The 26538-nt window shown below is 55.6% G+C and overlaps 1 protein-coding gene across 3 annotated transcripts; it reads right to left on the bottom strand.

The window, feature by feature from the left end:
- Positions 1 to 357: 357 nt before the first annotated feature.
- RCC2 (regulator of chromosome condensation 2) lies at positions 358 to 26187 on the bottom strand. Of its 3 annotated transcripts, none has more exons than XM_047792094.1 (13): positions 26115 to 26187; positions 24679 to 24964; positions 19465 to 19558; positions 16029 to 16172; positions 12678 to 12809; positions 12250 to 12338; positions 10506 to 10620; positions 8314 to 8480; positions 5816 to 5996; positions 5423 to 5528; positions 4569 to 4641; positions 3543 to 3620; positions 358 to 2776 (listed from the first exon to the last, which is right to left on the bottom strand). In XM_047792094.1, exons 2-13 carry the CDS (start codon positions 24955 to 24957, stop codon positions 2672 to 2674), a joined length of 1563 nt encoding a protein of 520 aa, XP_047648050.1. In that variant the 5' UTR covers positions 24958 to 24964; positions 26115 to 26187; the 3' UTR covers positions 358 to 2671. The 3 variants fall into 3 exon arrangements, with proteins under 3 accessions (XP_047648050.1, XP_047648048.1, XP_047648049.1); XM_047792092.1 differs by having other exon boundaries at positions 26007 to 26154; XM_047792093.1 differs by lacking the exon at positions 26115 to 26187 and having other exon boundaries at positions 24679 to 25060.
- Between the last annotated feature and the right edge of the window lie 351 nt (positions 26188 to 26538).

The following is a 26538-nucleotide window of genomic DNA, read 5'->3' on the forward strand; positions in this document are numbered from 1 at the left end:
AAGGTGCCACTTGTGACAAGCGCTGAAGGGCCAATAAGGCTCCCCTTAGGAAGACGAGGTGGGCAGAGGTGGAGCGGATCGCGTTTGAGGGCACTATGCAGGTGTTCCGTGCCTTGTCTCATCCTCACAGCCCCGTGTGACGAGAAGGAACAATTGCTTTGAGTTGGGCCACTGGCACGCTGAAGCCTCTCCTCCAAGGGGGCACCTTTCAGGGGACAGAGCTGCCCAACCCCAGCGTGGCTTAAGCCAAGAAATTGAAGCCTAGAAGCGACCGGCTCCCCTGGGGCCCTGGGCAGGAGGCGCGCGCAGGAAGCTGTGCTGTGTTTGTTCCGATGAAAAAGAAGTGCAAAAGCCGAACAGAGTAAACAATGATGCTGTTTATTTAAAATGTTTACTCCAAGAAATATATATATAAAAAGACAATTACAGCACTAAACCAGGCACCTTCGACCAAATCACAAGCTCTTCTTGGGTTCTCCCCTTCACTCCAAGCCTCCTGGCCCCGTCTCCTTCCTGAGCTGGAAGACTCAGGTGCCCCAGGGGTCGACACCACGTGCACCCCCCAGCCCAGGCCGCTCTGCCACCTCCTCTGGGAGCGCACGACCTCTCCCCAGACCCCAACTCCTTGTTCTAAAGGATCTTCCCCACTAGGCAGCTCGTTTTAAAATTCTAATAAGCCCAACAGAGTGACTGCGGGAGAGGAGAGGGCCATCTCCACTTGGAAGATGCTTTTCTGCTCTGGTCCCAGACAAGGGGTCCTAGAGCCACTGGTGGGTTTCAGACAAGTCTGCTTGAAGGTCAAAGCCCCGCTTGGCTAAGGACAGCTCCTGCAAGGCCAGGACCTGGGTGACCGCTCCCTTGACTCTCCTAGTGACTGTGCAACCCAAGGGAGGCTGCGAGGGGACAAGGAGCATATGCGTCTAAGCCTGAACCAGGAAAGAGGTCTGTCCGGGAAAACCGAGGGGTTCTATGTAAGGAAGCTTCAATCAGAGATGGGAATTCTGGGTGATTTGGACAAATCAGGTTAGTTTAGCAGAAGCTCTGAAGTTGCAGAAGCTCCTCCCCTGGACTATACACACAGGACAGAGAAGACGAGCATGAAGCCAGACAAATCTCAGACGCAGGCCGGCCTCCTCCCGTGAGGCCTTGGGACTGGCCAGGACAGATACTGGGACACGGCCTTCAAAGGCAGAAGCCACTGTCAGGAAGCGCAAGGAGGGGGAGGATACGAGTGGGGAAAAGCAACGACGACTAGGTCATTTTTGGCATTTTAACATCAAGACAATGACAAGTGGTAACGATAGCAAAGCAAAAAGAAAAATAAAAGACCAATATTTAACTTTCCCATCCACCCAAGTCTCACACTGAAGTTCTACCCCCATCTCCCCCAGAAGCACCACTGAACTAAAAATCTATTTTAAAGCACCCAAACCAGTCCAGACCCTCTCGAAAGCGAGAGCCCAGCCAGAGCTGTCGCCTCTCTCGGGTCCAAGAGAGAGGAGGGTTCCGGGAAAGGCACCTCGTAACTTGCGCAGAGCAGCGCAGCGCCGGTGACGGGCTCGGGCAGAGGGCGCTTGGCGGGGGAGCTGGGGTGGTGGTCACAGCCTCTGCGCCGACGCAGGGAAGGGAGACGTCTTCTGTAATCCCAACTATTTGGTAGCACAGCCAAGCCAACGTGACGAGAGAGTTGGGATAACGGAACAGGGACCCGAGCCTCCGAAACAGACCAAGTCGTTCCAGCAGGATCCAGCGGAGGGGGGAGTAAAAGGCTGGTCACCCAAAGGGCTGATCCTTCTCTGCAAGGACTCACTCCGGAACGCACTGTTTACTGCTGGCTGGTCAAGCTCTAACGGCAACTGCTGGCGACGCAGCCCCAGCTCCGAGGAGCCCTCAGGTTGGATCTCGAACCAGATACACGGTCCCCACGTCTGCCCACCCTCGCCCAAGTCCCCACTGGTTCCACGATCACCTGATTTCCACTTGGACTTCTTTGACAGCTAAAGTCAACACAGATGGCTAAACACAGATCCGAGACCCCCGCCAGGGGGGAAATGGCAGGTTCTATTAATGTCGCAGCCAAAAGGCGGTGGGGCTTACAAGCAGCCAAGGGGAGAAGCGGAACACACGCGGCCTCAGCCGGTCTAGAAGGAAAAGCAGGAAAGAAGTGACCCAGATGCTTCCCAGCACGCGGGTGTGATTTTGGATGGAGATCCACCACCGGGGACGTCTCTGCCTCAGGTGCTGCCGGCTCCCCCAAGGGACACTTTGTTCTGAGCACGTGGTGGCTCCGCTTGGATCACATCGCTCATCACAACCGGAGAGGGGAGTTTTGAGAAATGTATTGAGAGAAGGGACAAAAGGAAAAACAACTTAAAAAACCGAAAAAAACCTAGATTGCTCAAAGTTTCTGCCTCTTTTGTAGGAATGGTAAGTCAACTATGAGCAAATATTTTAATTAAACAGTAAGAGGAAAAAAAAAAAACACTTTGGAAAGCATACAGAAAAGGTAGTTGACGTTGAATCACTTATAAAACGGAACTTCAGGGAGTCTAACAAAAATGCACCTTCGGTCAACCTTTGCTTTTTTACAAATTCCTCGTTCGACTTCTCGTCCCAGTGCACATGGAAATGACAGCTGCCGCGAGAGGTGGAGCCGAGAGACTCCGAGAGATCAGAGGGTCCGGGGGTTGTACTCTGGCAGTTTCTTGATCTTCTCCTTCTCGGTCTCACTTTCGTCTCTCGCTATCACCAAGGAGTGTGAGTAGCCCATGGCGACCTGGGGACCAACCAGTGTGGGTGGGCAAGGGCGCTCCAGCTCCACCCGCACCGCGCTTGGGGCAACCAGCACAATACACGCCGTGGACCCCAGCAGCTGCGCTGGCCAATGGGGTCGGTATTGGGATCAAAACGGAGGCGCCCTAAAAAAAGCTCAAAAAAGCCCTCAGTGGAAGACCACCAGTGATAAGGTGACCTGCCACCGACACCCTGCCAGCCTGCTTCCAGGCTGCCACAGGGGACGAGATTTAAAGACGCCCAGCAGGCAGGGTTTGGACACTGACTGCTGGCAGAGGCTGGTGGGGGCTCAGGGACCATGCCCCCACTCCCTCTGCCTTTCTGGACCACAATCCTGCCCAGTGTGAGGAGGGCACAAGCCCCACCTGTGCTTCCGTGACAAGGGCTGGCAGCCTGGCGGGCTAACAGCCAGGGGCCTCGCCCCGCAGCCTAATGGTGCAGAGAGTTCGGGGTGAAGGTGCAAAGCAGATGTGGCTGATGCATGGCCTGAAACAAACCTGCTGCGGCTGGACCCTGGCAGACGGCCCTCAGGGTGAGCAGTGACAGGGCCCGGGCAGCTGGCCTCTATGCCCTCCCTGTCACCCACCACCAGAAAACTTTAGCCCAGGGACAGGAAAGCAGCACAAGGAGGTGTCAGATTAGGCTCAAAAGGGCCACGATAACCAGAGGCCAAAAGCGAGCTGACTGAGCAGCACACCCAACTCTGCTCTGGCACCCTGGCCTCGCCCATGCCCGGGCGCCACGCTCACCTGCTCCGTGAAAATGCCGTCCAGCGTCTTCACCTCCTGAGCCGCGGTGGAAGACTTGGGCTTGTGATCCCCGTAGCCCTGGCGAGGTGAACAGGGGATGCTCAGGGAACTGGGGTCACCAGTTGGAAAGGGAACCATGGCCACCAAGTGCCTGATCCTCCAGGGGCTTGGAGGCCCCGGGGACCCAGCCCCAGGCAGCCACCAGACTACACCTGTGCGCACAGCCCTGAGCAAATGGCACCCTTGGCCTCCAGCCCTGAGACGGGGCGGGGGTCGAGGAGCAGCTCCCCGTCAGCTCCCATCCACGAAAGCAGAGGGGAGGGAACAAGACCTGCTCCCAGCGGAACTAAAAGAGCCAGGCTGACGCTCAAACTGCCGTTAGAGGCGGCAGGCCGTCGGGATGCGCTCCAGAGCCCACCTGTTCTCAATGAAGCTGCTGATCGGTGAGGACTCACCACAGCCCAGAGACTAAGAAGCAGGCCCTTGGTTGAGAAGGCCAAGTGAGGGCGGAAAACCGAGGGCCGTGGGTTCTAATCACTCAGGCCACTGAGCTCAAAAGCAGGGAACACAGACAAACTCATTTGAGAAAAATGACGGAGGAATGTCCGCAAATGACCTAAGAAGTTAGAAACCAGGAAGCCGGGACACGTGGTCAGCACTGGCCATGCGGTTTAAAAGGACACGCTGTTCCTGGTGACCAAGACCCTCCTGCAGGGACAAGAAACTGCCCTCTTTCCTTTCGACGCCACCCCACGACTACAGCTGACAAAACGCAGGGGGTCGGGATGCCCCCCCCCCCTTCCGCTTAACACCAGGGACAGGAGAGACGTTCCTGACTACATGATGAGCAGAGAGTAACTGACAGTTGGAGGGGCCCAAACGTCAGGGGATATACTGCGGACCCTCAGGAGACAAGGGAACCACCATCCCCCCACGACCGCTTTCCTTCTGCGTATTTTCAGGAGGTGGTTCAGGGAGCCCAGGCCGGGTTCTGCCTCTGCCTCTGCCTGGCGGGGACCAGCTTACCAGTTCCCCAAAAGTGGGCGATGGTCCCCAGCTGATGGTGCTCTCGTCCGCGGCCACGATGATGCTGCTCTTCCTGCAGAGGCAGAGCCCATCAGCGCTGCACCCACCCGGTGGCCCGGGCCACAGCCTGTGGGCTCCCGGCCCGAGTGCAGGCTGTGACCTACTGGTGTTAAAATCCAGCAAGTCCCGTTAAAAACTCCGTTTCCAAACAACACGGCACGGGCTCAAACCCCAAATGCTGTCCCACACAGGCCCAAGCTGCAGAGCCCTGGGCCCCAGGAACCACAGGACCCCAGACCCTCCCTCCCCACCCCCACTCGGGTTCTGGGGCTCCTGGAGGGGGGTCACTTTTGGAGGCACACACACACTGGGAAAGGAGACACCGAATCAGGATGAAAGCAGAGTTCATTCTAAAGCGGGTGGAACGTGACGGCCAGTAACTTGGGCGGGGCTAAAGGTCGCAAAAGCCACATCAATCCTCGCAACGACCACCCCGTCGTTCCCGCACGACCTGGCAGGTGGTTTGGATCAGCAAACTCCTCACCGGGAAGTGCCAGACAGCGCCACAGGCGTCCCCCAAACAAACTTAGAACTGACTTGGGACACTTCCTTCTTTCCCGCGTGTCGCAGTAACAGACTCCCTCCTAACTAACAGCAATTCTGAACCCGAAGCGAGAGCGCACACGCCAGGCCGGGAACACTCTAGGTGACTTTCTGCAGAGGCCGTGGCGAGGTAAGCACAGCCCTCCCGCCCCTCCTGACTCTGGAATCCGGGGCCAACGCCCCGACAGGGAGGGCCCAAGTGCGTCCACCGCACCCAGGAGGGAGGCAGGACAGACATCCCACTCACGCACCCGCAAGCCAGGCTCCGGATTCTCCAGCCGCAGAGGTCCTGCACGGCCTTGGGGTACATGGTGGACTCCCGGGACGTGTTGGTGGCCCCCCAGAAGAACAGACCACCTGGGAAAGACAAACAGGTCCCCACTGAGACCATCACCTCCAGGGCAGGATTCTCCTCTCAGCAACACCCAGGAGAAAGGTAAGGAAGAGACCCGCCGGGCACAATGCCTGGCATACGTGACAAGGAGCACTCGATCCAAAGAACCCGAGACGTTGAGGAAGCCACGGTCCCGCTGTCTTGAGTAGGACAGGGCTACGGGACTCGCCACAGAGCAAGGGGCCAGGGCAGGAAACCGCGAGTCCGTTCTGGACGCGTCCTCCAGAGGCCCAGCCGGGGAATCACTGACCCACTTCACTGACGGCAAAGGAGCAGGTGTAGCCGGCGTAGATCTGGGATGCCCCGCGCCCGGGGAAGTCGAACAGCTTCACCAGGCGGGGGACCATCTCGTCCTTTTGCTCGGCGTGGCCCAGCCGGCCATAGCCACCGAAGCCCCAGGAGAAGACGCGCTTCTGGGAGTCCAGGACCAGCTGCAGGAGACAGAAAACGCAGGGCTGCAACAGGGAATCAGCGGGGTCTCCGCTGTCCCGAGAGCCTGTGCCAGTGGCTGAGGACCAAGGGCAGAAACACCCAAGATGAGCCTCCTCCAATGGGGGAGGCGCCGGCGGCCGGCACGGCCTCGAGAGGATGTTTGCTATTTCCCGTTCCTGCGATCGTTCCGTCATGAGCCTTCCCCTGCCCCCCATCAGCAGCACGAGGGCTCTGTCTCCAGAGCAGCCGACGTGCTCCACTCCTACTTCGATCCTGACTAACCCGCAGGCAGAGTCCAGGAGAAAAGCCCCGCCCGCCTTGGGTCCACCTGCAGATGGGTCCACCCAGGTCACCTCCACCCAGTCACAGGTGCTGTGCACATTTCAACATGCCAACAATTCAAAATCCACATTCTGGGAGCTCCCGTTGTGGCACAGCAGAAATCAATCCAACCATGAGGTTGATGGGTTTGATCCCTGGCCTCTCTCAGTGGGTTAAGGATCCGGTGTTGCCGTGGCTGCGGAGTAGGCCAGCAGCTGTAGATCCGATTAGACCCCTGGCCTGGAAACCTCTATATGCTGTGGGTGCGGCCCTAAAAAAAAATTAAAACAAAAATAAAATAAAACCCATCTTCTTACATGCGCCCCTATGTTCATAGCACTATTCACAACAGCCAAGACACAGAGCACCCCAAGTGTCCACTGACAGATAAGACATACAATGGAATACTACTCAGCCGTTTACAAGAATGAAATAATGCCATTTGCAGCAACATAAACGGACCCAGAGGCTATCACCCTAAGTGAAGAAAGTCAGAGAATGCACAGAATGCATCAACAGCAGGGTCCTACTGTTAGCACAGGGAACTCTACCCAACAGTCGGTGAAGATCTATGTGGGAAAAGAATCCGGAAAGGACTGTGTCCATGCGGAACTGAGTCACTGTGCCATCAAGCGAAAACCGCCACAACATGGTAAATCACTCCTACCTCAATAAAATGGAGAAAACGGAGAAATGTGGAAAAGAATGGGTCTATGTATCTATGTATAACTGAGTCATTTTGCTGTACAGCAGAAATTAACATACTGTAAGTCAACTACACTTCAATAACATAGAAAAGAAATAAGAGAAAGACCATATGATATCAGTATAGGTGGAATCTAAAACACGACACAGGTGAACTTACAAAACAGGAACAGAGTCGCAGACGTAGAAGACTAACCGATGGTTGGTTACCAAAGAGGAAGAGGGAGGTTGAAGTTTGGAGTTTGGGATTAGCAGCTACACACTACTACAAATAAAACAGAGAAACAACAAGGACCTACGGAAGAGCACGAGCACTCAGTATCCTTTAATAAATTATAAAGAACAAGAACCTGAAAAAGCACATGAATATATATTTATAAAACTGAATCACTTTGCAGGACACCAAAACAAACACGTCTATACTTCAATTAAGAATAACAGGTAACAGGAGTTCTCACTGTGGCCCGGCAGTAACGAACCTGACTAGTATCCATGAGGATGCAGATTTGATCCCCGGCCTTGCTCGGTGGGTTAAGGATCCAGTGTTGCCATGAGATGTGGTGTAGGTCGCAGACACGGCTTGGATCCAGCGTGGCTGTGGCCAGCGGCCACTGCTCTGATCCGACCCCTAGCCTGGGAACTTCCATAGGCCGCCAGCGCAGCCCTAAAAAGACTAAATAATATAACAATAAAATGTCTCATGTTTGCACTGTGTGAAGGTACAATCTGTTAACACAGTTTGACGCCAGAGGCCTAAATAAGATCTATTTCTCCTGCCCTCACTGCACGTGTGAGCAGCCATTGCTGGCCTGGGGGAGACTGCGATGTCCCAGCCCTGAGGTCACTCAGCTGCTGAGCTGCACACAGGAGACCAACCTGTCTCTGGACTCCCCACCCCACCGCACTTCAAGAGAGAAGGAAAAACAAGTCTGACCCTCAGGCATTTCCAGGCCACACAAGTACAGAGAGGGAACTAAGATAAAAAGATGCATACGCAAAAACCCTCTTGCCATTTGTCTAGAGGGACCTTTTAAGAAAACACCCTCAATGATTAAGTCCATTCAAGCCCCCCCATAGTGTCTTTCTGCCACAGGATGTCTGCAGGTTCTATCAGACAAAAGACAAAAGCAGAAACACTGCTCACAGCTCGACTCCCAACCCTGGAGTTTAGCTCTGTCTGTAGACGTCAGGTGAGAATAATGCCCCCAGACAACTGATGGTGCAAAGCCCTGGGGGCGGGGCAGGATGCCCAGGAAGCCAGAAGAAAAGCCAGGAGCACTGACACCTTACCGTGTGGTTAGCGCCGCAGGCCACATCCCGAACGACGACGTTTGGGACGGGCAGGATCTGGCCGTCCTTCGTCTTCTCGATGAAGATGGCCACCCGCCGGGGCACCAGCTCGCAGTCGTACTCTATCCGCTGCGCCCGGGCGATGAACTTCCCGTCCGAGTTGTGTCCTGCAGCCACCACAGAGCCAGTCATCAGCACCTGCCCAGTGGGCCAGTCGGGGGCTCCCGGAGACCCCAGTCGACCAAGGCAGTGTCCTCCAGTCTGAGGCAATGACCCAATTAGTGGGGCAAGGAATCCATATTATGGGTTGAAACCAGCTATTTTTAAAAAACCAAATAGAACAGACTAAGAAACACCCCAGGACGCTTTCTGAAACAGGGGAATTTTGTAACAATTTTCTGCATGTGTGTCTATGTTGGGGCTGGGCCGCAGGCTGCAGATCCAAAGGAATGGCCTCCTGAGCCCCACGGAGGGGGGGGGCTTGAGGAGCACCGGATGGGCCAAGAATGGACCAAAACGTTCAGCACTATTTCCCAGACTTGTGTTAGTATGAATTACCGGTAACCTGACAGACCGCCGTGGTTGTCAAAACCACCTCGTCTCTGCCTTGCCAGACCCAGTAAGCACATGACAGCCAGAGTGGGGCTGAGCGGGTGCAGGGCACCAAGGTCACGTTCTAACTCTGAAAGGACGTCTCTGGGTTTGGACAATGAGACTGAAAGCCATCTTTTTCCTTTGGCCGCACCGCTGGAATGTGTAAGTTCCCAGGCCACGGATCAAACCTGTGCCACTGCAGTGGCTTAGGCCACCGCTAACCCAAGTCACTGCCGTGACAACACCAGATCCTTAACCCGTTATGCCACAAGAGAAGGCCTGAAAATCCCTTTTAAAATAAGCTGGGAAGAATAACTGACTCTACATGTAGAAATCAAACCAATTTCATGAAATACCTATTACAACTGAGTGTAAACCAAGCAAATGAGAGTCCGTACCAAGTGCTTAAAGGGGGACTGGCTCACGGTAACTGCTCATAAACGCCAGCCATCAGCATCATCACCAAGGTCATTTCATGTCCCTGAAGGACAATCTACCTGTCATAACGAGCTGCCTGTCCGCAGATCTGGGGCAGCGGCAGGCAGCAGGGGGGCTGCACACAGTTCTGGAAGTAGACCAGAAACTCCCTTCCGGTGTTTTGCCCGGGGCTGCGGAAAGCTCCAGGGCCTGTGGCCATGGAAACGGTTTCGCCAACAGTCTCTGGCAACTCCCTGGCAACCAACACTGGATGTGCAGAGGGGCTGTTCTTTCTTATTCACTCTGACTTAAGTATATTTAGTTTCACCAAGTCACTGTTCCCTGAAGTCTAAAGGCCAGTAAGATGCTCCTCGTTCTATTTATACTGACTTCCATCTGCCTGCTCTTAATGACGCGGAGACCCAGGCAACCCAGATCCGGGGGCTGCCGAGGATCCGGAGTGGCACGCCGCTAAGGAGCCAGCAGAGGGCGCCCACTCCTCACCTCCCACTTGGAAGGAGCCAGGAGGTGGGAAGACACCAGAGGAAACAACACTTGGGTGTCAGATGGGAAAAGAAAATGGAGACCTTGTAGAACCAGGACCGAGAAGCACTTTCGACTTCCAGAGAGCGGAGTACTCAGTAACAAGTAGCGGGAACTGCTTTCTCGGCTTTTCTTTTCTATTCGATGAAATACAAACAAATGTGTTTTGGAGGAGTGTATTCTGCTTTGGGACACAAATCGGGAAGGGAATCCCACTGTGATGGGGTCCCGGCTCCATCATGGCGGCCCTGGAATAACGGCCAAGGCCCAAGTTTTCAGAACATCCTTACTCTGGTGTCATTTTCTCACTTTCAATGAAGGCAAATCTTTAAATATGAAAATGAATGAAGGTGATTTGATTAAAAAAAAAATTTTTTTTTAAATCCTTTCATATAAAAATGAGTTCCCATGTCAGAAAAAAAAAAATCTTTTGTCAGACACAAGCCTTGATTTTCATGAAGTCACTGGAAGACTCCACGACACGCTGGGCCACTCAACGAGACATGCACTTAATGGACCGAGGCCATTATCTGCGATCAATTACCCACATTTCTATCATGTGTGTGCAGCCCCACACCGCCTTCTGGTTCTAGACATACAGTTAGATTACAGAGCTTTTAAAAAAGGTTCTTCCATACCCAGCTGACCATATTCAGGGCACCCAAAGGAATAGAGGTTTCCTTTGCAGTCCATTATCATACTGAATTCAGCCCCACAGGCCATTTTGGTAATTGGCTGGCCGTTGTACATTATCTGCAAAAAAAAGACAGGAGACTTTCAGACTTTTTTTTTTTTTAAAGGATTGATCAAGTCTCTACCTCCCCACAGGTTGGTGTGAAACAATTACTAGGCTACAAAGGATTTGTAATGGGCCCAACAACGCTGAAGGCAAAAGCTGAGAAAGTAAAGAAAACACCTCCCAGTCAAGTTCAAAGGCAGGCAAATGATGTCCCTGAGTCTTTGTAACCCTTAAAATGCCCAACACCAGGCCTCATATGTTCTGGTGCCCAGTGAATGTGAAATTCAACTGACCAGCGTGGGTACGAGGGCAAAAAAAACAGAAAACAGTCACATTTAGCCTCCAAGGCGCACTTCAGTCACCAGTGCTGATGTCAGGCAACTTGAAAAAGAAAAGCTTTTACAAGCATTATTGCCCACCAGTAAGATGAACTGTTTTACACTCTCTTTGCTACTGTAAGAGCTGCCTGCTAATGAGTCTAATTGAAGGTGTGAATAAGAAATATAATGGTTTGAAACAAGAAGACAGAAGAAGACAGCAAAGGCCCTGAGTAATTTCACATGGGATTTGGAAACAAATCTGAGAAAGTACTTGAAGACTCAATGTTGCAACTAGTCAGTCTGGGAAAGCCCAGCTGGGGGAACTGGAGGGCGCGAACCACAAGGCACCTCAGGAAATCAGGGAAGGTGATGAGACTGGAGACGGGGCGCTGGGTCCCAGGCTCGTCCTGGGCCCTGCTCACCCTGGCAACCGTCACACTTCCCTGCTGAGCTGACAAAACAGCACCACTCAAAGATTCTCCCAAGGGAGTTCCCGCTGTGGCTCAGGGTAACGAACCTACTAGTATCTATAAGGATGTGGGTTCGATTCCTGGCCTTGCTCAATGGATTAAGGATCCAGTGTTGCTGTGAGCTGTGGTGTAGGCCGCCAACTCCAGCTCTGATTCGACTCCTAGCCTTGCAACTTCCACATGCTGCACGTGCAGCCCTAAAAAGCAAAAAAGATCCTCCCAAGAAACCGAAAGTACACTTGGCCACGGTCCCTTTTTAAGACCAAGAAATCTGAGTCCCTCCCCTCATCAGACTCACTGGCCTCCTGCTGCCTCCTATCAGTAGTTGGTTTTTTAAGCATAAATCCCACCCCTTTAACTTACTCTGAAGTTTCTCAGGAATAAGAGACGACCCACCTCCCATTTGCTACCCTCCCCCGGCCACGCCCATGGCATGTGGAAGTTCCCAGGCCAGAGATCGAACCCCAGCCACACAGAACCTGACTCAGCTGAGCCATTAGGGAACTCCCTACCTCCTGCATTCTAAGCACTTAGCAGGTGACTTTTTACAGGTCAACACTCAAAGTACCTGCAAGTAGGGACAAATCACATCCACGTAATGATTTCCACTTTCTGTGGAATAAAACAGGCTTAAAATAGGCCTCTGGAACCAATTATTTCAGTCGGAACAAAAAACTATTTTCAGGACGTTCTTCAATTGTGACCATATATTAAACCTGCTCCATTCAAAGCATTGAGAGCTGCTTTTACAAGGGTTTCAGTAACTCAAATAATGGCAATTGGCTGATCTCCCCCCAGAAAACCTAACACAAAAGAGAAACAGAGGCCCCAAAGGGGGGAGGAGGGCGGGTACCTGTGCAGGGCTGGGAACAGCGTCTGTCTGGTTGCCAAGGCCCAGCTGCCCCATCTTGTTCTCCCCAAACGCAAACACGGAGCCTGTTTCTGGAAGGAAAAGAATGACATTCATGACAAAAGGGAAAATAATGCTGGGCGTTCTGAACTAGATTTGGAATCAAAAGCTCAAGCATAATAAAAACAGCTCCTCTGCCAGAAAGAATGCTAGGGAGACTCTCCCAAAAGGGCGTGGGGCGGGCCGCTCAGGGCAGAACCATTTCCCAGCAGACACCCATCCTCGGCCCCGGGCCTCCTGCACCTGTGGGTGAGGCTCCTGGAGCGTCGGACCTTCTGATCCAGTGGGGGGGCAGCCCCACCTCCCCCCACCCCCACCCCAGGTGGACGTCTGGCCTCTGATGGCTTTTCAGGGAACCGGCCATTCCTTACCTGTCAAGGCCAAGGTGTGGTTCCGCCCACACGCCGCGGACACGATCACCTCGTGGCTGAGACCCTCAAGGAGTCTGGGGGCTTCAACTCTCTTGGTGTCACCATGGCCCAGCTGCCCCTTCTCATTTCGCCCTGTGGGTGAGGAACAGGGTTGCATGGGGAGGAGGGTGGGCGGCCAGGGCAGCCGCAGGGCTGAGTCTGGGCCCCCAGAAGGTGCCCTGCAAACCCATACCCAAACCAGGTGAGAGAGCAAGGCCAACACCTCAGGCAGTGCCAGCCTTTCGAGGCTGCCAAGCAGGGTCGGGTAACCTGGAAGATGGGTAGGGCTGTCCCCACAGTCACCTCTGAGGGCAGCTGCCAGCCACCACCTCACCTGCACCCGCTCTGACCCTCTCCTCGGGGGCAGCGGCTGGCACCCACGCAGCACTTCCACCAGCTCTCTGCCCCCTCAGGAAAAGGCAGAGAGACCAGGTCAGGCCTGGGTGCAACACACAAGCAGACGGGCTCGTGGAAACTCATAGCTCTCACTTCTCACCACACCTGCCAGACACCGACCCCCTCATCTGCTTCACTCCGAGAGGTATTTTAAGACCGTGACACCTGCTGAGTAGGAGTCTGGCTCCCCCAGGGCTCTGAGCACCCACCACGGACCCTTTTTCTCGTCTCTCCTTCTAAGCCCACCTGGCCATGGACCGCAGGGGGGGGTCAAAGGCCAGCCTGCTCTGAATACAGGCCCTCCCTGTGGCGGGCCTGCCTCCGCTTCTGGGGCTGTGCTGGTGCAAAATCGGGGCAGGAGGCCCCGGGAGCCCAGCCGGCCAGCCCCCTCCCTCACCCCCATTCAGCCCAAAGCAGACGTGGGGAGCTGGGGGACCAGAAGCAGGCTGAGCATCCCTGAACCTCCCCTGGTTTTCATCACAGCCTACAAGAGTCCCCAGACTAGACCCTCCCATGGGCTGGGCCTCCCCCTGGTTCCTCTATAACCAAGAGAGGAAGCACCCTTGCCACTGAACATTTTGGGAGATTACACCGGGCCAGAAAGTCAGGTAATTCGGGAAGGGGAGGGGGTGTTTCTGCAGCCTCCCCAACAATGAGACCTTTGACCCTGCATTCAGGAAAGAGGGGGGGCAGAGCCCCAAAGATGAGCCCCGACTGTCGTGGACAAGGCTTAAGAAGGTGTGACCGGCTGTCGTCACAAGAGGAAAATCATCTTTCAACCTTGATGGTGGAGCTCTGGGGGGACGGCAGGCGCCAGCTTTTATTTTAGCTACGGAGTCTGCTCTTCAAGGCCACACCGGCAGCACACGGAGGTTCCCGGGCTAGGGGTTAAATCAGCTACAGCTGCCGGCCTAGGCCACAGCCACAGCATCTCAGGACCCAAGTGGGGTCTGCGACCTACACCACAGCTCATGGCAAAACCCCATCCTTCACCCACTGAGTGAGGCCAGGGATCGAACCCGCATCCTCATGGATAATAGTTAACCACTGAACCACGACAGAAATTCCCAGACACCACCTTTTAATGGAAACTGCCCAAGTTCACGGTGAAAGGCACCTTAAAGAAGCACCAACCATGAGCTTTTGGCAAATGTGAGAGGCCAAGTGGCCAGCAGGTGTAGACCTCCTGACTTACAAACCACATGAGTTGTCCTGGGTACTGTACCTTCCAGAGACTCACCATGGACTAGGGACAGCCCCGCTGGCTGGTGCCCCCTAATGTGGCAAGCCTGCTCATGGGTACATCTTTCCTCTGGAGCCAGGTGAGATCACAGGTTTTTGAATCATTCCCTGCCCACAGGGCAGCCCAGGGGACATTTTTAGAAGCACCATGTTAAGAGAAATTCAGCGGAGATCAGAAATAAGACAGCACAGAATTCCTGTCGTGGCTCAGCAGTAACAGACCCCGACTAGTATCCAGGAGGATGCAGGATTGATCCCTGACCTCCCTCAGTGGGTTAAGAATCTGGCATTGCCATGAGCTGTGGTGTAGGTCACAGACTCGGCTCGGATGTGGTGTTGCTGTGGCTGTGGTGTAGGCTGACAGCTGCAGCTGATTCGACCCCTAGCCTGAGAACCTCCATATGCCTCAGATGTGACCCTAAAAAAAGCAAAAAAAAAAAAGAAAAAAGAAAGGGAGTTTCCTTTGTGGCTTAGCAGTTAATGAACCCAACTAGTATCCATGAGGACCCGGGTTTGATCCCTGGCCTCACTCAGTGGGTGAAGGATGGGGCATTACCATGAGCTGTGGTGTAGGTCACAGACTTGGCTCGGATGTGGTGTTGCTGTGGCTGTGGTGTCGGCCGGCAACTGTAGCTTCAATTCAACCCCTAGCCTGGGAACTTCTATATACCGTGGGTGTGGCCCTAAAAAGACAAAAAAAAAAAAAAGGAAAGACACAGGAAGCTGGAAACTCTGACACAGAAGGCAGCATTCTGCGGAGGGGGGGCATTGGGGGAGGGACACAACTCCAACTGGGAGAAAAGGAAAATCGTGGCAATGTCAGCGTGTCACCAAGAAACTACAAAGTTTAAATTTGGGCCAGACACACTTGTTAGCTTTTTTTTTCAACAGAATTACAAAATTAGCAGAGTGCAGGGAAGACAGCAGATGTTAATATATTTGGACTTTGGTACAGCCGCTCATGAGATTGCAAAAAATGGTTCAAACAGCCCGAAATAAAAATGCAGTCATATGGACGCAGAGCCAGCCAAAGGACCAGAAACAAAGGGTGAGGACAAATGCCAACGCCCCCCGGGTGAAGAAGAGTCCAGGAGCCACCAGAGGGTGTGGGGGAAACAGCTTCAGCCAGGACAGGACCAGAGGGACTGATCAAGAAGAGAAACTGGACACGAGGCGAGGAAGCCTCTGCAGGGACCATGAAGGCAGGGAAGCTGAAGGGCAAGCCCCCGCACCCAGGCCAGGGGGGCCAGCAGGGGGGCCAGCTGATCATCTCTGGAAAAAGTACTCCACTGTCTGGGGAAACGGAAGAAGAAACAGGAACAAGACTGCAGAGACTCGGGCTGATGTCACGACGTGGCAGAGAGAAAAGCTGGTGGCATTTAAAGCGACAAGAACAGAGGTCTACGTCACACTGTGCCGCGGGCGGGGGGTGCTGTGCGCTGGGGGACAAAGTGCCCAAAATAGGAACTCAATTCTAGACACCTTGGTATCGCAAAGAGCCAGATTCATTCAGGAAAAGGTTGTTTAAAGAGGATTTGGACCAAAACGTGGCAGAGGAGTGAGGGGGGTGTGCTCACGGGGCAGAGGAGCTGGGGCCAGGGGACCAAGGAAGGATGCCCACCCTGAGGGGCCCCGCTCCGTGAGTCCCCCGATCCCTGGCCGCAAGTCACTTACCCCAGCTCCACAGCTTCCCTTCCGTGGTGATGAGCAGGCTGTGGGCAGCGCACGACCCCGAAACCACCGTCCGCACCCGGACCCCCGACAGGCACCCATACCTGTGGGGCCCCCACAAGTTCTGACCCAGGTTGCGGTAAGCAGCTGGGAAGAGAACACATCAGACACCTGGCGTGAGCAAAGACCTGCCCTGACCGTCCCCAGCCGGAAAGGCCCAGCCCCGTGTAAGGTACCCCCTCCCCTCAGGAGTGCCTGGGGCCCAGAGGGGACCTGTCAGCCGCCAAAGACCCTGTTCCACCTCTGTCTCTGGCCCAGACCCACGGGCAATGGCTGCATACTGGCAGCCAAAAGGCAGGTGCCTCCCACCCACAGCCCCTCGGGATGGGACCGACCCAGAAAAGCAGGCATCAGACCTGAGTCTCCCTCCCCTGTCGCGGCAGCTCCCTCCCAGGCCTCCATCTGAAGGTGGGGGGTCCTGCAGCCAGAAGGCTCTCTGGGGGCCAACCCAAGCGTCCCCACCCTCTAAAGGGCCCGCCCCTTCCCAACCCCCGCACCCAGCTATCGGGCCCTCTGCCCAACGCCAGCACATCTCCGTCCCCGTCTTTCTCAGGGGTCCTGTTGTGCCGGCCAGGTCATGACCCCTAGCTCTGCCCATGAATTTGCTTCCCCAGAAGCCCTTCCCTGCCCCCTGCTTGTCCTTCAGACCTCAGATCCAGCCCCCACTAGAGAAGCCCTGCCCACCCACTCCCACCTTTTAACTCCTCACCCCAGGCCCTGTGAATCCCGTCACACTACTTATCCTACTGAATTCCCAGGGCCTTCCTGCAACCCAAGGGCAGGGGCCTCCCTGTGCCTGGAGCAAAGCAGGCACTCAGCCCGGGAGGGGTGGCAAAAGACACAGCCACCTCCTCTGCACCTTATTAGTGGACAGGACATGGCCAATTTTTGGCTGAATATTCTCAGCTTGGGACTCTCAAGAACAGAAAAACGAGCCTGTTTCTAGGTCTGTGATGACTATTATGAAATGCTCGCTGCTGCCAAGTCAACTGTGTCAGATTGATCTGGATGCAGGAACAGACTGAAAGGCCACTGTTTCTCTATCAAGTACCTGGCTCCGTGGGAAAGTCTGTCAAACTGTGCCCGCCCTGCTGGCACCTCACCAGCAGAGGGCGCCAGGCGAGGCCTCTCTTCGTTACAGGGAAGGTCAGGAAAAGGAGGGAAGTTCCCTGCCACTGGGGACAGCCCTGAGCTTCACCTGAAGACACCCCTCTAACTACCCAAAGGTGAAAGAAGACCTGGCAATGTCCTGGGAAAGAGCGAATGAGAAACGAGAGCCTTCACACCTGTGCTAAGGGCTATTCATCTTGGAGGCAAACTGTCATGGTGGCATGGATGCCATGTACCATGTCTGTGGGCAAAGGGGCCAGGGACACGCTGGCTGACCCAGCGTGGCTACGTGGACCCATCTCACACGTGGGAAGATGCTCTCGTTTGCCCACTGCATGAGCTCCAGGAACGTCAACACCCAAGATGCCATCAGCTGGTGAGAGGCAGGAATTCTCAGGGCCGCCCTAGGAACCCGCGCAGGGATCCAAGTCAAACTAGATACACAGTGGCGGTCCCTGGCCTGGTCCTCGTCAGAGGTGGAGCACGAATCACAGCCATCTTGAAACCAAAGGACGCCTCGGGTGCAGTGGTGCTGCTTTTACACGGTCCTCAGTGCTGGGCACCCAAGGGCTACGGGCCCTCTAGGAAGGAAGGCACACTTCAAGGCTGGGAGGGACCGGGGAAGACCAGGGTGGGAAGGAAAAATCCTCTTCCCTCATGTTTGGCACCAGTGGAAAACCAATTCTCCCTCCCTTCGTGTCTGGCTTCAAGGTCCCCGAGAGCTGAAGGATACTGGAAAAATTTTTTTTGTCTTCTTGCCATTTCTTGGGCCGTTCCGTGGCACATGGAGGTTACCAGGCTAGGGGTCTAATCAGAGCTGTAGCTGCCAGCCTATGCCAGAGCCACAGCAATGCGGGATCCGAGCCGCGTCTGCGACCTACACAGCTCATGGCAACACGAGATCCTTAATCCACTGAGCAAGGCCAGGGATCAAACCTGCAACCTCATGGTTCCTAGTCAGATTCATTAACCACTGAGCCACGACAGGAATGCCTGAAAAACACTTAAAAAATCTTGTTTAGGAATTCCTGCTGTGGCAGTGAGTTAAGAATCCAACTGCAGTGGCTTGGGTTGCTGCAGAGGCACAGGTTGGCTCCCCAGCCTGGAGCAGTGGGTTAAAGGATCCGGCATTGCTGCACCTGTGTTGTGGGTCACAGTTGCAGCTCAGATTGAATCCCTGACCTGGGAACTTTCACATGCTAGGAGTGTGGCTGTTAAAAACACTTTTTTCTTTTTGGTTTACTTATATAATAATAGACGCAGCCCTGCTCTCCCCGTGGCACCTACCTCCCCCTCTGCAGTGTCTCTAACTGCAGGTGGGCCACTCAGTTACAGATCACCTCGAGGCAACAACGGGACACATGCGCAGGGACTGGCAGGGAGACTGAGGTGACAGCTCCCGGGAAGGTTCCAGGTGACACCAGGCAGGCAGCTCGGCCAAGAGCTTGGTCCTGAAGACTGGACACTTTCCATGACAGCAGACAACGGCTCGAGCCTGCTTCTGTCTCAGCTGGACCCTGGGTGCCGCTGAAACCCCGCCTGATGTTTCCTCAGAACAAGAGGATCTCCGCGGCCCACCCTGAGGCCCTGGGGAGTGTCAGTGTGCAAACACTGGTTCACCAGGCGATGCTGGAAAGTACTTCGGGAATCCTTCCAAATGAGATCAAGAAGCCATAAAACGTGGCAAAGGGCCAGCCTCCCTTCTCCTGGATGGGCTGGTATTCCCCCGAGGAAAGACACCCATTTTCTCAAAGCCTTTGGGGACTAAGTTACTTCTTGGGACATCTCTGCTCCCCCAACCTGTTACCTGCTCCGTCAAACCAGTTCCCACAGCAATTTCACAGTGTGCAAAGGAACAGGGACTCTTCTGAAACGTCTAACAAGTTTACCATCTGACACGTGACAAATACTGAGGGAGTCTGACATCCCCACAACACCAGCCTCTTCGTTTTAATGGAAATAAATGACACAAGAAGGAAAAAAAGGTGTCGGTGCTCATTTGAGGCTATGACTTATATCCTTCAATTTAATCCCAACCTTCTTTCAAGAGCAGAGCTGTCGAGTGAAAGTCTTGCCGAAGACCTGGGTTTGAACACAGCCCCACGACCAGACTGGTGTGGCCTTGGGCACGTCACTCAGCCTGGCCGAACACTGCTGTAAAAGCTGAGAATACCTACCTGGCAGTGGTCACCAGAGCCACACCACACACCTAACACACAGGAAACAATCAGTAGCAGCACCGGATGGGTTTAGAAACTGTGGCTCATACCTTGTTGTTTAGGCACTTCTTTCCGACCAATCAAGTCCCAGTTGGTTGCCCCAAAAATCAAAAGCTGCCCTTTGCACTTAGACCCTTCAAGTTTCTACAGAGACAGAGAGAGAGGGGAAAAAGAATTAGCTCGCGATGCTCTTCTAGCTTCCCAAACCTGTCCAACGACAGCAGGAAACAAAGAAACGGCAGTCGTCATTCCTGCTTTCACCCGTGGACGGAGGGGCCCGGCCTCACCTCCACCTCGGCAGCCGCTTGAACGTGCGGAACCTGAGATGCCCCGGCAGCTCCTCGGTTAAGCCCACGTTCGTTTTTATCCTTCGGGTTCTCTCTTAAAACATCTTTGGCAAAGCACCACAAAGGAAGCCAAGGGGCCTTCCTCCCCGCCACGCTGCCAACTGCCTCACACAGGTATTTCCAAGAGGCCCACCGTGTCACACAGGGAGTGAGTGGGAAAACCATCGCCCTCGGGGCCAAGGCTGCAAGCACAGCAGGCCACACGTGGACTTGAAGCCTTGGGGGCCCCGTGGCTTCTCTGCCCGGCGACGACACTCCCATCCTCCCTGCGTGATGCCTGTATGGCCAGGAGCCTTGGGGGGGACCGGGACTCGAGAGCCTGGAGCTCATTTCCACCAGAGGGAGGAGGACCTGGGTGGGGCTGCACCGGTCTGACCAGGGTAGCCTCTGAGGGGCTCAGTCTCGCTGCTGGCTGAGGGACAGAGGACCAATGGTGAGTGGCCCCACTGGCATCCCTCGGCCTCCATCCTCCGTCACTAGGGCTACAAGCTTTCACTGTCACGGGGAACACGTTCCACTTTAAGAAGCCACTGTCCAATTCCAGGCAGCACTCACTCTGTTCTCAGCCTTCCCTTGGTTCTTAAGATGCCTGGGACACTTTTTAAGGTCGACTTTGAGTCACAGGTTCAATTCTGAAGTCCCCACTCAGTTCCGCCCAGGCAGGGGAAGCCTAACTTCCCGTTCTGCTTTCACCCTCTACACCTCATCCTCCCAGGACAAGAAAAGCAAAGAAGGGGTTTTTCCTTCCGTTCACCAAAGCGTTCCTGGAAGGCACCAAGAAAAAACAGACCCAAGGGCTGCAAATCCAGGTCTAATCTCTGGGTGGTGATGACCACCCAGTGCAGTGAGTGAGAGGAACACATCTTCCCCGGGGGGGTGGGGGTGGGGATTCCACGTCTTAGGGGACTCTGTGCGCCACCCCAGCCCTGGACCGGTCCCACCATGCTCAGCCACGTGGGCAGGGCTGGGGGACGCATCCATCCACCGGGCACACCCACAGTCAGCTCGCAAAGGGGTGACAAAGCAGCCAGGGCTGGAGAGTGACTTCGCTGCGTTAATTATTCAGAGAATGACCTTAGTCAGGGTAGGCCAAGCCCCAGCACCCACGGCCTCGGGTTACTGGAATGGGAGCCGAGTTTCCCCCGGTTATCTCCCCTTTTTGGTTTAACTGGCAGGCCTGGCGGGAACATTCTACAGGTAGGTCTAGCGTCGGGGACAAAGCATCAGAGGACTGTCAGGTTCCGGGCGGAAGGCGCGCCTGGGTCTCAGCCCCCATCAGTGAGTTACTCTCCACTACCCCGCAGGTCCGCATGCAGGGGCAGCAGAGACTCAGGAGGGAACTCAGGCACCAGGGGATGAGCTGCCAGGCCAGAGATGGGTGGGGAAAAGCAGCAGAATGATGGCAACCTCAGGCCAGGCTGCCCCCACTGGTCCCCCGGCGGGCAGGGGACCCCTATGCTGTCACAGCACTTGCTATCACTGTGACACCCTCCACACCCAGCCTGCCAGAACTGCCTCCAGTACCCTGGGCACGAGCAGGGTTTAACGTCTTCCCTGTGACTTGCAGATGCCGGCCTCTGCCCAGGAGGTCAGGGGCTCGTGGGTACTGGCCCATCAGCCAGCTGGGCATTTACACGAAACGCCGAGCTTTCTGTTTCTGACACAAGGCGTGTGTGGGAAACCGGGTCTAACCCAGCAACAGAGGTCTGAGTCCCAGGAGGGTGGCAAAAGGTTCCTTACTTGGGTTTTTATGTCCTGGGCCTCACTTCCTCACACGTTAGATGCTCTTACCTATGCACCTTGTGACTGTAGGCTGCTTACCTTTATTTCTAACTTAATTCTTCCGTCCACCTTCTATGAAATTAAAAATTCAAGGAAGGACTGGAACTCCTGACACCTCTTAAAATCACAGCCCCTGTCCCTCTCTGTTACAGACCTGAACACACCCAGGTGTGTGGTGGCTCCACCCAGAGGACTCCAGGGGCAGCTGCCAGGGCCGTGAGAGCCAGAGGACGTGGGACCCCCAGGTGGAACCGGGCCTTTGCAGATGGGCCGAGATTGTTTTAGGGATGAAGGCAGCAGCCGTACCACCTGTGTCTGCAAGACACGTGGCAGAAAAGCTGAGAAAACCCGTCTCCCAACAGGATGAGGGAGCTTCATTTCACCTGGCTGCCTGCAACAACCTGGTCACGGAAGCTGGCTGAGACCAACAGCCAGGGCAGAAACGGGCGATGAGCGTCTTCCATCAACAAAATGGGGTTTCTGGACCAAAGTGATTTCTGAATTATTGCCCAAGTGCAAGAAGCATGTTTGTGAGGCCAGAGTCAACCTTTACCATCTATCCATTTAAGAAGGCTGCTCTCGGTGGAGGGAAGACCATTCAGAATCATGCCAGCAACAACGATTCCCCAGTGGACTATCAACTCAAACAGGCTTCATGCTCAGTTTTTAGTTGTATTTATTCGGTCCTTTCGGAAAAGACTGGGTTGTCGCAGGGTCCACAAAACCCGAGCAACCCAACACTGAAGAACTACAAAGACCTGGACAGTTTTCGACTGCTCACCTGTCTTCTAGGATTCAGCCAAGGCTGCTTGTCTTACCTATGGGTTTATTAAGTTCACAGGGAATTCAGGCTGCATCGACCCCAGAGGATCATAAAAATGCTCATCAGATGTAACTACAGAGAAACGTGAGGTCCTTGGAGAGAGCATTTTCCAAGACTGAAATCCCAAGAGTATTTCATAAAAATACACATCTCTTCCTTGAGGCAACTTTCTCCCTCATCCATCCCAGCAACTGGGGGTCACCTTTCACAAGCCCAACACCTACAGCACTGACTGAAGGCAGCGCAGCTCAGACGACTCCTGGCAGATGCTCTCACACAAACCTCCTTCCAACAGCCCTCAACAGTGGCAAGGCTTGCAAAATTCTCAGTAAAAAGCCTCTTTCTGGAATAAACTAGGGACGGCTGTTGGCCTGTGGCAGCAGACAGGATTCCCATGACTGCTTACCAGGCGCTTCCCTTGGAGTCCAGGAACCTGAGCCAGGGATACACCCAGGACCAAAGGCCATGCCCACCTAGGACGAGGCAATGAGAAGGCGATAGGGCAGCATGGGCCTGGCCTTGAGCCTGGACCAATGGACACTAAGAAGAACTTGAAGCTTGAGGTGTGTGCTTTCCATGAGAAGCATCCTTTGTTGGGACCTGTCTCCCACCTGCCTTGAGCCTAGGATGGCATGCTGGCCAGTCCACTGCACTCTCTCTGTGACTATCTTCTTCGGTGAGTCTCAGCAGCAGAGTAAGAATTTTTTACTTCCTGACAACTAAAATCACTGCTCTAACAGGTGGACTAGAAACACCCAGACAATACAGCAGAGGCAGAGCCCCAGCTGGCCTTTCTTTTCAGTTCCCTCTTAACACTGTGATTGGAGGGCAAATGTCGGAGGCCCCCGAGGCCCCCCACATTTGTTAAGAGGAAACACTTCCTGTGCTGTTTTCGCAACACTGTGGCCATTGCCCTGGCACTGGCCTGGGTCCCCAACCCTGGGTAAGACATTTCAGTGATAGAGGCTCTCCTTCACGTCACCCTCCTCCATCATCTGATCCTTTCCACTGAGAGGACAGTTGTAAGGCATTTTCACATGAATTTGCAGAGGCGTTAAGGATGACATCAGAGAAAACCTGAGCGCGGTGGAAATCTAGCCCCATGTGATCTTCAGCTAGGCCCTTATGCTCTGTGCCCCAGTTTTCTCATCTACAAAGTGGACCTAGAAGCACAGTATTTTTAACCATTTAAACACTGCCTGAGATCCTCGGGAGGAAAGCACGGAGAAAAGGTACTGAGAAAAAGACCTCTTGAGGCTATCAGACTCTAGACCCTTAGCAGAAGTTCTTACTCTTTTGAAGTTATTGGAGCATCTGGTGAAAGCTGTGGCCCTCTCCCTAAAGACAGGTTCCACACTAAACCTGTGGCTTTTGAGCATCTGATCCCAGGTTAAGAGCTCTGGCTCCGCAAGGTTTTGCAGGTACATAAGTTGGCCACGATCTTAATTAACATTTGAAGACCAACTCTAAGGAGCAAACTGAAACTCATTCAGACCACGGAGATGCTTCTTGCCTCGGGGGAGTACCGCACAGAGCCCATATCAAGCATCCGCACGCTCGGACCGCAAGAGTCGAACAAAGCCCAAACCCCCCTGGGGGTGGGGGGGGCTGCCCGACCTCCAGGGGGAGCCTCTCCGGAGCATGCGCCCTCGCACCCTGCCCCAGCGCCCGCCACCCCCGCCTCCCCCTCCTCCCCGGCAGCGCGAGTCGGCGCAGGGCCGCATGGGGCATGCGCGGCGGCCGCCAGGCCCCGCCCCCCGGGAGCGCCGGAGCCGAGGCGGCGGGAACCTCAAAGCCCCGGCATGAACCGTCGCTCCCCGCAGCCCGCCGGCGGCCCCCTCCCCCGGGGCGCCCGGGCCCACTGCCTGCTCTGGGGGGTCCGGGGCAGCCGAGGGCACGCGGCGCCGCGCCCCGCGCCCGGTGCGCGCCTCCCCGCCTCCGGCCGGAGACAACTTGCAAAAGTCTCCCTTCCCGGGGCGGGAGGGGGAGGGGAGGCGGAGGGAGTCGGATCGAGCGGCGCCGGGGGCGGGGCCATGACCCCCTCGCGCGGGCGGGCGCGGGCTCCGGCCGCCCCTCCCCCGGTGGGGGGCCCGGGGCGCGCGCCCCAACGGCCAACGGCCGCGCGGGCGGGAGGCAGCGGGGGTCGGGTAGGCCCCGGCCCGCGCCTGCCCCGCGCCCTTTTGTTGTGCGGCGGCGGCGGCGATGATTCAGCCCGCGGCCTGCGCGGGGCCTGCCGCCCCCGGTCAGGACGCGCGCGGTGACGCGCCGCGGCCCTCGCCCCCCCCAACCCCCGCCCCCGGCCCCGCACTCACCACGCGCTCCTTGGTGTGCTCCGGCTCGGTGATAACCACTGCCGCGCCGCCCGCCTTGGTCGTCGCCGGCCGCGCGGCGCGCTTGCCCCCACCGGGGGCCCCGTCGAGCTCCAGGCCATCTTCGTCGCCGCTGCTACCGCCGCCGCTGCTGCTACTGCAGCGCTCGGGCCGCTCGCGCTTCCTGCCGGCCGGGCCACCGCGCTTCCTGGGCCCGGCGCGGGCCGTGCCGTTGCCCGAGCTCGGCTCCTCCCAGGCCGCCGCCGCCTTCTTCCTGGGCATGGTCGCGCTGGAGGAGACACGGGGCAGCGGCGCACAATGGACGGGTTATAAACTGCGCGGGGGGAGGGGAGCCAGCCGAGCCACCGGCCTCCACTTCCTCCCCTGCCCTCCCCAAAGTGGCGGCCGCGGGGTGGGCGGAGAGGGGGCGAGCCGGGAGGAAATCGCGCCCCTCCCGGGCCCCGGCGCGCCTCCTCTGGGGAATCCCGCACGGGAGCCCAGGTCCCCGACTGCAATCCGCTCAAGGAAAGAAAAAAAATGGAGAGGCCCCGGCCCATCCTCAAGTTATGTTTGCCTACATCGCATCACAGTTGCAGCCAGGTTCCCAAAAAAGTGAAGGGAAAGCAAGAGGGAGTCTCTGATCTCCTGGGTTTTAATTAGAGGAGGCTTCGGGACACTTCAAAGATCCCCTTTTGGCTCCCCGGGTGGTGAAGGAACTCCCTCCTCCCCGGCTGCCCCACCTGCTGCTTTTGTCTCCGCACCCCCCCCCCAAGCCCACTCAAATGCAATTCTATCGAACCCCCGCGTGAGCCCCCAATTCCGCTTCAGACTGGGGGTTCCGACCTAGGGCTCTAATTAGCCGAATCCCTCCGGGTGGGCTGCCCCCCGCGGGGCAGTGGGGAGGTGGCGCGAATAAAGCCGGCCCCCAGCCCAAAACACCTGCTCGCACAGACACAAAAATTAAACTTTAATGGTGCCCAACTCTCTCCCGGCCCCTCCCGGAGCATGCAGCTCAGCGGATCCCTGCGATTCCGGCTGCAAAGTGCCCCGCTCCACCGCTACTTTCCCCCAGCGTCCCTGCGTCTTCGCCCTGTCTGCTTTTCTTTTTTTTTTTTTAATTGATTTTGAACAATGGGATCTCTGTCTGTCTCCGATTAAACCACGTGGGTCCGCCTTCCTTCCCCTTTTTATTCATTCAATTCCTCCCAACCCCCCTTCCCCAGTTTTTTTCCTCCTACCTTTCCCCTCTTAAGAAAAAAAAAAGGGGAAAAAAAAAAACTTTCCCAGACCCCGCAAACTGATCATTGTGGATTTTCATTTTCAGCTCCTACCTGGTTGGAGTGATGCGAAACCGGAGAGAAAAAGAAAGAGCGGCTAAAAGACGAACCAAACGGCTTTTTTTTCCCCCCCAGCCCAGACGAGGGCTCCAGCCCACTCACCAGATACACTTAAAATGTAAATACGAGCTTCCAGAACAAATGCTACAACACAAAACAGAAACACATGTGCGGCCGGGAGGCAAGCGAGCGCGCGGCGGGGCGGGCGGCGCGGGGCCCGGGGCGCGCGCGCCCCCTGCTGGCCGGCGGACCCCGCGGCGGCCCGGCCCCCGCCCGCGCCCGCGGGGCAGCCCGGCCCACCGGAGCCTGCGCCGGGCGCCACGCCGCCAGATTTCACTCCCCGGTCCTGCGCGTTTCGCAGGCATTTCGCAGGCGGCCCAGCTCGCCTTGGGCCTTCTACGCAGCGCGTCCTGCGCGTCAGAGATTTCTTTGGGGTTAGGAGAATGTTAGATTGTTTTTCCCCGGACGTGTCTAGACAGGTCACCTGAGGACAGTCGCTGGAAAATAGTTACTTTGCTCACTAAAG

The sequence above is a fragment of the Phacochoerus africanus genome, chromosome 8 (assembly GCF_016906955.1).
Source record: "Phacochoerus africanus isolate WHEZ1 chromosome 8, ROS_Pafr_v1, whole genome shotgun sequence".
NCBI lineage: Eukaryota > Metazoa > Chordata > Mammalia > Artiodactyla > Suidae > Phacochoerus > Phacochoerus africanus.